This window comes from Gavia stellata, chromosome 17 (genome assembly GCF_030936135.1).
Source record: "Gavia stellata isolate bGavSte3 chromosome 17, bGavSte3.hap2, whole genome shotgun sequence".
In the NCBI taxonomy this organism is placed as follows: domain Eukaryota; kingdom Metazoa; phylum Chordata; class Aves; order Gaviiformes; family Gaviidae; genus Gavia; species Gavia stellata.
Window position 1 is genome coordinate 12502429 of NC_082610.1, and position 10526 is coordinate 12512954.

At 36.0% G+C, this 10526-nt stretch overlaps 1 protein-coding gene across 1 annotated transcript; it reads left to right on the top strand.

Moving 5' to 3' along the window:
- Window positions 1–203: 203 nt before the first annotated feature.
- LYVE1 (lymphatic vessel endothelial hyaluronan receptor 1) lies at window positions 204–9516 on the top strand. Its single transcript, XM_009808281.2, has 6 exons — window positions 204–285; window positions 4487–4646; window positions 4748–4887; window positions 7410–7709; window positions 8496–8574; window positions 9330–9516. Exons 1-6 carry the CDS (start codon window positions 204–206, stop codon window positions 9514–9516), a joined length of 948 nt encoding a protein of 315 aa, XP_009806583.1.
- Window positions 9517–10526: the final 1010 nt, after the last annotated feature.

The following is a 10526-nucleotide window of genomic DNA, read 5'->3' on the forward strand; positions in this document are numbered from 1 at the left end:
GGATTTCCAGTCAGTGACCTCACCTTTGAGTGGGACAGTCAACACATTTGCTCTGACATTCTTTCTATGAAGCAGTGCAGTGACAGCTGAAGTTGCTTTCAAGAAGTCATCTCAAAGGTGGTCTGACAGTATCTAATACCTTAACTTTCCTTAGCACAGGAGACAAATCACCTGGAATTTCTTAATTTTCTGAGTTGGTGACAATGGCAACTTATTTTGGAGTTACCTCAGCAGTGTTTTTCATCTGGGTTATGACATTTATGGCTCAAAATTACTTTATAACAGGTATGTAAATTCCACTTTTTAAAGCCTCCTACTTGAACAATGAAATACTTGAAAAAAATAGCTAGATTTGCAAACAAAAATAGGGGAAAGGGAGTGTGTGTAAATGTGTTTCTACCATAGGAAACCACAGGGTTTTGAGAATACAGTGCAATGAAAATTACTCTAGTATACAGGGGAGCTCTTTCATTGCCTAGTTTAATTGTTGTCTAAATGCTGTAGCATTATTGTCTAAATGCTGCAGAACTGCTTGTTTTAAAGATTTGGTATTGCATTTAGGATTAAGCTCAGATTTATTGAAAAGTGATTTTGTTTTGTATTATTTAAAATACCACAGCAAACAGTTTTGTACAATCCTCAGAGAGCAAAACATGCATAAAATCAGTTCTGTGTGTCTGTGATAAAATGTTATCTTTAATGCAAAGTGGTTTGCTCTGATTTGGCAGTATCCTGACACTGTCTTGATTTGCAGCATTGAAGGAAATTTGTGGCAAGGATCTCTCAGTTCATCTCCAGGGCAGTCATACCTGTCTCCAGTTAAGACAGCACAAAAGTTCCTATTTTTATAAAATATGTGTTTGAAAAAATTAACACTGGGAATTGCCAACATCAACTTTATTGCACAGTTGCACCCTCCTCCTTCAAACATTATTATATGAACCTACTTTTTAAATCAGGGTCATATAATACCCTTTTCTTCTATATGTTAGTGAAATTTGAATGTCTTCTCCTTCCAGTTCTGTAATCAGCTTGAAGCAGTTTATTCTAACTGCTGTAGCTACTAGGATATCTGCAGATACTCAATGTACACCAGATTTTTCCACATGTTTCACTGTAATTTGCAAGGAGTAAATGCTTGCTCTACCTATGTAGAAGAACATACAGGATTGTTGCAGACAATTGATTTTCTTATCTACTGAAAGGCTTCCAAAGGAAACCTGGACTGATTGAATTAGATGCTCAACTCAAGTCCTATTGAAATTCCACAGGATAGGAGTACCTAACAACAGTAAGTCTCCTTCAGCAATCCCAACCACTGAATAACTTTCACTGGGGGAATAAAGAGCTTGAATCTTCAGACTGTTTTTTCTAGCTGTTAGGACCCCCCTTAGTTCCCCTCCAATCCTCCCTTTGAGTGCCTACTCATGCACCCTCAGATCATTGGTCCAAGAGCTCCTGTTAAGCTCAGGGCTGATCTCCAGCTGTCTTTGAGCTGTGTTGTAGCATGCCCTGTCCCCTCCTGTAGTGACTGGGCTTCATGCATGTACCCTGGACTTAGGTTGTAGGTAGCCTTGTCTCCAGGATGGACTTCAGGCATGTGTTATAGGTAGCACCATCTTCTCCTGTTCCCAAATGGACTTTCTGGATGAACCCTGCCTCTGACTCATTGTCTTGCTCTCTCTGGGGCTGCCAGTGAAACCTGTCACTGTCACCACTGTGCTCCCATTCAGGTGCTGTGGGACTGTCCCTGGTCACTGAGGGCACTGTCCTGCCTGTGCTACGGTCACCCTTGGCTCCTGGCTCCTCTTTCCTTGTGGAACAGCCTCATTCTTGCTGCTCCCTGACATCAGCAGCCAAAGGAAACTCTCTCTAATAAATTAGAGTGAAGGCTTGGGGCAAGGCAAAGAGATAGAAACAACAGCTTCCCAAAAAACCCAAGAGAAGAGCTAATGCACAATAAAGCCAATACCCATACCTTACAAAAATTAAACTATTTTCTTCCTGTCCTAAGACAACTTTGTCTTGTTGTGAGATTCTTCTGCCTAGGTCTTCCCACCTTTCTCAATAAAATAGGTTTCTCATACAAGACTCAAATACTGAGGAAAATGTCCCATTATTAGTAGGTTAACTAAATAGAACAAAGCTTAAAATACAGCTACATGCAGCTTGTGGACAAAAAGTGTAATACGCTTCTAAAGGATTAGTCTGTCTCCTGTACAAACTCAGTCGTCTTTAGAACAGAATTCAGAGGTGATTTAAGAAGTGATGAAAAGACTTGAAGAGGCTACTGTTTTTTTTCTGGATTTCTTCCTCACACTGCAAAACCATCTGGAATTTAGATTGAAGCTGATATATTTTCCAAAACATTTCTTTTACTTCTCCATTTTGTTTTAAAAGGCTTAGTGAATTCTAAGGTACAACTTTGGTCCATGTCCTAGAATCACTTTTCTTGGGACTTCATTTTCTGGTACAGAATTTTTATATTATGCTATGTATCTATTGTGCAATTCTCATGTAAAAATATTTGTCTTGTAATTGAATGACTAAAGACTGTAACAGTTTACAAGTATCTAGGCAACTTTCTAAGGCTTCAGGAAATTCTATTCAGTGAGCTGCTCAGCTTTATTTGAAATTTGTGAAGTTGGTCATTGAGAAGCTTACATTCTCAACATTACGTTTTTTAAAATTTGTATTAGCTCAAATCTAAAGATAGGAAAATAATTGACTAAGTAAGCAACAAGAGTAGAGTGAAGTTTTGAGCATAAAAAGTAGTAAGGGGAGAAGGGAATTAGGTATAAACCCTAGAGGAGGAGTGGGGACTTGAAAACAAAGAAAGAGGAATTGTGGGATGTGCTGCAGCAGCTGAGACAGAGTTGTTCAGGAAACCAGAAACGATTCTCAACACTGGAACACCTCTCTGACACAGAAGTACTTTGGCCAAAATGAAGACATACAAGAGAACTTTCATGAAGACAGGCTGTCTGAAAGGAAGAAATTTGACAGCGTGAATCATCTTCACACTGGGACTACTTATATAGACTTGAGGTCCTTGATATCTAAATGTACATCTTCACTGAGCAACAGGGCTTCTAATGGTTGCTTAATGATTGCTCTACTGAACACTTAAGTCCAATTAAACTAAATGTAAGGACAGCAGAGATGCATCTTTTACCAGAAGCTATTTCTAATTCCACCACACCCAGTGGGCGCAGGAGTGAAAAGCCTGCCTTTCTTTTGGCACTCCACACAAGCTTAGTCATCTTTTTATCCCCTTCTCATCATGGAAGTGGCTTGGCTGCTAGTTCTATCTTTTCATTCACAGAATTCAATTTAACCTTTATTGCTAAAAAATCATGTGGTAGATCTGCAGGCATCGCTTCATCCTGCCTTGAGAGTTTGTGGATTGCCTGTATTCTGACGCATAGTTTTTATGAATTATTCATTACGGTACATACCTGGTGAGCACACACTCTGAAAAGCATATTGCACAAGGAAGTAACACCTGTGGCTCTTGGTTATCTGAAATGTTTGCAATAAAATATTGAAATTTTTCATTTAATATGGCAATTACTATACGTAACTCAATGAAAAAAACTTTTTTCCAGTATACGCTTCTGGTGAAATATGGAGGTAAAAGAGTAATATCCTTTCTCCTTGTCTGTGTCAAATCCTGAATTCTGTCCTATGTCCTTAACACAGGCTAACAAAGTAGAGCAAATGTAATCAGACCTAAGCTATACATTTCCTGGTGCAGGTGTCATGAACAGTGTGCCAGCTGTGACTATCTAAAACAGCTGGATGGAACTGCCTATGGAGGAGGAATGGGGAAAAGTGTCACAAATTCACCTGCCTATCCCCTCTTTTCCTGCTGCCTGCCAAGCACTCGGGAAATTGAACACTTGACAGCGGCTGGGGGGTGGAAGCATCATGCCAAGCTAGGAAAAAAAAAAAAAGATAAATTTAGGAGGAATAAGGAACATAAGGAGTGGTGAAATCTTTACAGGCGTATTTTCTTACTGGTATATTAATTCCATGAAAAATTATGTATAAGACCTTTGATAGAACTCATATTGGTAAGAGTGGTATCCTGACAGAATCAGTGCTTCAGTGCAACTGTTAGTTTTATCATTTTAATTTTCAGAAAAAAGGAAAAAAAATTTCCGATTGCTCTTCCCATTTTGCATGAATCAGTATGACAAAGAGTGTCTTTATTAAGAAACTGACTCCAGTTAATGACTCAAATGCAAACTGTATATGCATTTAGTCTAATAACAGCCATCTCTTGAAATTCTAGACTATTGTGTTAAGAAAATATGTTCTATTTTTAAAGTACGTCTTTTTTGCTAAAAATTAGTTTTCTACTGTCCTCAAGCTAGAAACTTTTAACAATGTTCAATTTAGTTGAACGTGATCTTAAATTCTTCATAAGGAATAAACATTAATATTCAAATACTAACCTTGAATATTTATGTCTAAATTACAGGTTCCATTCTTTCACCTTGCAGGATCACAGGTGTAGGAATTTATCTTGAGGAGAAAGTGAATTTCTCAGAAGCAAGTAATGCATGTAATCAACTGAATCTACAATTGGCAACTAAAGACCAAGTTGAAAAGGCTTTGAAACATGGCTTTGAAACATGCAGGTATGAGACATCAGTTAGTGTCTCATTACCTTTAGTGAATGCCTTTACACACCTCTGAGGCTGGTGATTAATATTAAAAAGACTGATGCTTTTTATTGTAGCTATGGATGGGTGGAAGAGAGATTGGTTGTCATTCCTCGGATAACATCCAACAAGAAATGTGGTAAGGGCAACGTTGGACTAGTGCTATGGTATGCTGAACCCTTTAAAACATTTAAGGTTTACTGCTTCAATTCCTCAGGTATGTAAGCATGACAACTATATTTTTTGTGTGTTGGTTTGGGTTTTATTATTTTTTTAATATCTGCATGAAAAAATCATAATGAGTGAGTTCTTGTAATTTGTTGGCTCTTTCCTCCCCAGTCTTAAATGTTGTCAAGCTGTACTTAGCTCTGTAGGGGAAAAAAGCTTCCAAGAAATACAAAAGGTCAATTTAGTTAATCCAAATTAATAATTTGATGCTGCCATGAAAGCTCTTGAAGAAGAGTTGTTTTTACCATTCTGTAATGTCGACGTAATGCTCTTAATATGTTTTGATTATTTAGGCATGTTAATTTGAAAGACAGTGAATCGAATCTTTAACCAGGTTGTCTGTGTGTGGTGTGTGTTGTCTTGCAAAAAGACCAAGAGTGGGGTACTTCAGGAGAAGTTGAATGTTTTTTGTTAAAAGGAAATGTATCCATTAAACTAAATTAAAATATAAGCTGGAACAGCTGAGAGGCCATAAAACTAACAAGATTCCCAATCTATTATCAGTAAAATCAAACAGCTTCCTTTAATGGGCATCATCCTATGTGTGAAAAGACCTGTCCTTTCCCTCATTCTTGACTGTCTATTCCCAGATTGAAGATACAACAGTGTAACTTGGGCCTTGCTATAAGTTAGATCTTCTCAGCACAATAGATCAGTATTGTTTCTTAATGACTTCTGTGTTATTAACTAAAAATTAGTATTTAACTAGAGGCATTGTGTTTCTGCTAGTGTCCCATATCTATGGTTATTATGTAACAACTATCCCAATAATTAGACCATATACAGGATCAATAAATTATTTCTAATCAGTCCCTAGACCTTGCCAATGAGTTTTAGATAACAAGAGCAAGAGATTATATACAAAATCCTGAATTTTTTCAGGAAAGATGTGTGAACAAGGGTTGAAAAAGAGCAGGAGAAAGATGGATATGTAAGCTATGCCCATGCAAAGATATAAAGACCTAAGACCATGTCTGGTGACTGTGAACGTTGGAGCTTACGAAGAGACTGAGGATGTTAGGGAGAAGGCCGTGCCTTCACCAGTGGGACTTTGTTCGTGATCTCCTCACTATTTTAGTGAGGAGGGTAGGAAATATCAGTAGTTGGCTTACAAAGTATCTGACTGCAGAGAGAAAGCACCATTAAAAATTGACTTATTACCTAACCTGTAAAGTTAAAAATTACATGACTGGGCTAAGTTAGTTTTTCCTCTACAGTCCATAGCTTTTATTGATGACTGCACAGGTGAATTAGTACTCGGGCAACGTGCTCTAAAAGAAGCTGCTCCTGTTGGTACTGTTATTTTTTCTGTTCCTATGCAACATGGTGTTTCAGTGCATGAAATATGCATCATGCTGCATCAGAAACATTGGGTAGGTTGGGTAATGCTAAGGAGGTTGCAAGTAATTCCAAATTACTTGCTTTGTTTAGCTTTAATTCAAAAAAATTATACTGCTACAGTATGTGAAGAAAGTTAAGCTTGCTGAATGGTTAGAAAATAACTTAAAGTCATATATATTTAACATTGGGATGATTCTGCATTTCTTTATCTTAATTGTCAAACTGTTGCCTGTTCTAGGCATTTCTTACCCAAAATATTTGGCAGAAGCTCATTCTGTCAATCTTCTTTATGCCAAAGAAATGCCAAAATCACTTGAAAACTGTAGTGGAAAAAGTAAAAAGCCCCTGCCATTTATCTTTTTATTCTGTGAATGTAACTGCGTCATCAGACTTCCCACGGGGATTCATTTGGAGAACAGCACATACGTCGTTTCCCTGTTATTTATCTTGTAGTGGACTTGTTAATTTAGTGAAATTTTTATAGCTTTATAGAACATAGAATTTCACTAGAAAAGAATAATTTTCACATTTTCATTATGAGCCTGATTCAGAACTCAGCTTTTCCATTTACATGTAAAAGTCCACTTGCACCAACGTTTTTATGTAGACAACATTGACATCATTTAAATTACTTAATTTCTGAGTGTGCCTGAAGTTTGTTTCTTTCTAGCCCCCATTAGAATCGTGTCACTTAATTATCTCGCACTGGTGCCTGGTTTACCTGAAAAGTTTTATGGGCCACTTTTGTTTCCAGGAAATCAAAGTAGTGTTCCAAGTATCAACAGTGCATGCGTATGTTCTGAACATATACATAATATAATAGAAATATTTTTGAATCTTGGATCTACAGTTAAGTCTGGTTTTTATATGCATTATTATTCTAAGTACTGTTCAGGAGGAATCTTGTCACTGGTATGCAATTATAAAATGAACACCACACTTGCTCGAAAGTGTTTAACTATGTGAGCATAATGATAAAAGGTGCGTAATCTGGGTTGCACCCACATGTTTGAAATAGGCATGCCTGATTTGGGTAAGGCTTTTGTGAATAAACAAATAATAATTTCCAGAAGTGAATGACTGAGGAACAATTTCAATAAACACCTGTGTACAGTAAGTACAAAACTAACAATCAACACAACTCTTATGTATTTCCTTTCCCTGCTGCAGATGTTCGGATTAATTCATGTAAACCAGATCCAGCTACAACTGTATTACCTTCATCAAGTGTGCCAATGGAATTAACTACATATTCAGGCTCTGATTTGACTGAGAACATCACAGCAGTGCCCAATGTGACTGAGTCAGAACAATCCCTGAAAAATACAAAATTTCGGGTAATATGTATAACAGAAACTATATTACCAACAGAGGGGACTACCACAAAAATGCCAGAGGAATATTCACCGATTGACTCTCCTAACTACACTTCCCATGCTGCCTTTAAGAATGATGCCATTGTTTTTGGAGGTAAAGGCCATATAGGGTAGCTGTTTAATCAGAAGAGCTAGTTACGTAGGTGTTAGTAGTAAAACTGTTTACTGCTATTTTTGTTTGCTACTCCAGCATCCATTTTGATATAGCTGAACCTGGAAGCAGAATAGGAGTGTTACGGTTTTGCAAAAGCAAAGCTTATAAGGCAGAGGATATTTAAACAATTTTTACTTAGAAGTAAGATCTTATTTTATACTTTTGATAACATTTTTAATATGAAATGGTGGAATTTCATTCTGGTTAATGTGATTTGGGTAAATACATTTCTGAGAAAGTCTTAGCAAACACCATGTGCTCAGAGTAATGGACAGCTTAGCAGGCTCTTAAAAACAAAAGAAGCCAAGAAAGTTTTAAGGAGAATTGTTGTTTTCCAAATATGGAGGTGTTCTTGAGATATGAGATGTGAATAAGTAATCCTAATATACAGCAACTGAGAAATAGACTAAATATGAGGAAAAGCATTATAACTTAAGGATAGTTAATCACAAAAATGTGTTCTCTAGGCGGGTTGTAAAAACCCTCCAATGAGCAGATTAGACAAACACCTGTCAGGGATTGCCTCTGGGTTTAGTCTCTCTTGAAAAAATGAGCAGGAGTAACTAACCTTTTAAGATTCCTAACACCTCTGTTCTTGAGTTGATGTGTATGTACCTCTTAGACTAGGCTGTTTTTAGAAGAATCTGGAGTTATGCTCATGAGACTTTAGAAAGTCAGAATTAAGTACATACAAAAATTCTATGCTTACCTCACTTTTATTTCTAGGTATCCCCACTGCACTTCTTGTACTGGCAGTCATCTTCTTCATTATTTCAGTTGTTCTAGCAGTCTGCTATATCAAAAAGTAAGTATTTTGGGTTTTTTTCCCCCTCTTGGACTGAGTTAACTCCTAGAGTACAAGCAGTGAATATTTTAAATATATAGCTAAAGAGCAGAGAAGTAATGATAATGACAGAACAATGTAGCATGAAGAACAGAATCTTAAACCCTGTTGTTATGCAGATAAAGTTTGTTGTTGCTGTTGCTATTTCCTGCTTTAGAAAAGGAAGCAAAGACAAACATTGCCTACTTTTGATTAGTCAATCATGCCTAGAGTGAAATGTTTCTAAGTGTGCCAAAATAGCAACATTGAAGTGTGCATCTTTTTGTATATAAGCCTGTTTATGCAGTTTTATTCTTGTTTCTTTCTGTGTCAGACTCAAGGTAAAAGTTTTTATTCTTGGACTATGATTGCATTCAGAAAAAAATAATTGTTGAGCTCGTTTGTCATGTGTAAAGATCTTCAATACAGTCCATCATTAAATCATATCAAAAAGTTGTGTGCATTTCTCACATCCTAGCCCAGATAGCTTTATCATTACGTACAACGAATCCTGACTATACATTGTCTGTTTTTAAAAAAAAAAATACAGAAAAATTTCTTTAAAAAGCACACTGCTTGAAAAAGCACAATGATCTAGCATGCCACTAGTCTCTCTCAGACTTTTGCTTGAATATGGCAAAGAAAGTTAATTCTAGATACTTTTCACTGTATTTCTTGAGTGATACTACCAAACTATGTCAGTATTTCTGCTTTACTATCCTTTTTTCTATTTAAAGGTACAAGAAAACCTTCCCATTTTCAAACAAGAATCAGCAAAAAGAAATCGTTGAAACTACTGCTCTCAAAGAGGCTAAGTCAAATGACAAAACACCTGAGAAGGAAACAAAAAATAATGGAAAAAAGGTAGAAGAGTCTAAAACCAAGCCTGAGGCCACAGTGAAATGTCTAGAAGCAGAAGTTTAAGGGGAAGAATGTCCACTTCTTGATAGAAATATAAAATGAAGCACACAGAACTTAGCAATGCTTTTAAACATGGGTGATTGTGAATACTCATGAATTAATATTTTCTCTGTCTTAACATATGAGAACTCTTGTTTTTTTAATAATTACATCTTTAGCTATAAATACTCTTGCAGAAGAACATGGTATCTTATTTACTTGAAATAAAAAATCCATATTACAGCTCATTTTTCATCTTTAATAAAGAAGTAATTAGGAATATACTATTAATGACATGCAGTGTGTTAACTATTTGCACAGAATTCAGATCAAAATATAATGAAAAGGGGTTTTTTATCTGGCTGGAGGATGTCTGCTAACTTCATGTCTAAAATATAATTATGATACTGTAGCTTTTCCTCATGTGGATTACCTTATTAAGTAGTTGCATACAGTTTTTAAAAAGTCTGTTTACAAACAGAAGAAATAAGTCTGTTTACAAGTGAGTAAAAAATCAAAGGATCAACCCACTGTCATTCAAATACCCAAGGAAGGGTACAAAGATGCTGATGTTTATATATATATACAGCCATGAATAACTTTCTTAGAAATCTTCATCGTATCATTATTTACTGTTTTATTTATTAAAACCTGTATCATTCTTCTGCATCAGATATTTGACAGGGGGGGAACCCAACTTGAACAGCATCTCAACAGTTATATTTAAGATCTTTTGTGTATATTTAAGTGTGGCTTTCATAATAAAGATCTCAAGTGGTATGGGACATCTACAGTACTTCATAAAAAAATAAAGTATGGTAGACATATTTGTCTGGACAATTTAGTATCATGAAAACTGTCTCACAGTAAAAAGAGCTCATATAACTTTAATGTTACAGAAGTAATTAGTTGCTGTAAAAGAATAACACTAGCAATTTATCAAATAGTTTTGTGAATAAATGGTTTGGATAACTTATTTTTATATGTGAAGGAGGTTATTATGGCAAAGGAAGTTTCTTTTTAGATCAAGCAAC

Bases quoted from the DNA above. Each gene is read 5' to 3' on its own strand.
- LYVE1 (XM_009808281.2), top strand. From the start codon at position 204: ATGGCAACTTATTTTGGAGTTACCTCAGCAGTGTTTTTCATCTGGGTT. The intron at 286-4,486 runs GTATGTAAATTC...TCTAAATTACAG, and splicing joins TCAAAATTACTTTATAACAG to GTTCCATTCTTTCACCTTGC. The intron at 4,647-4,747 runs GTATGAGACATC...TTTTTATTGTAG, and splicing joins CATGGCTTTGAAACATGCAG to CTATGGATGGGTGGAAGAGA.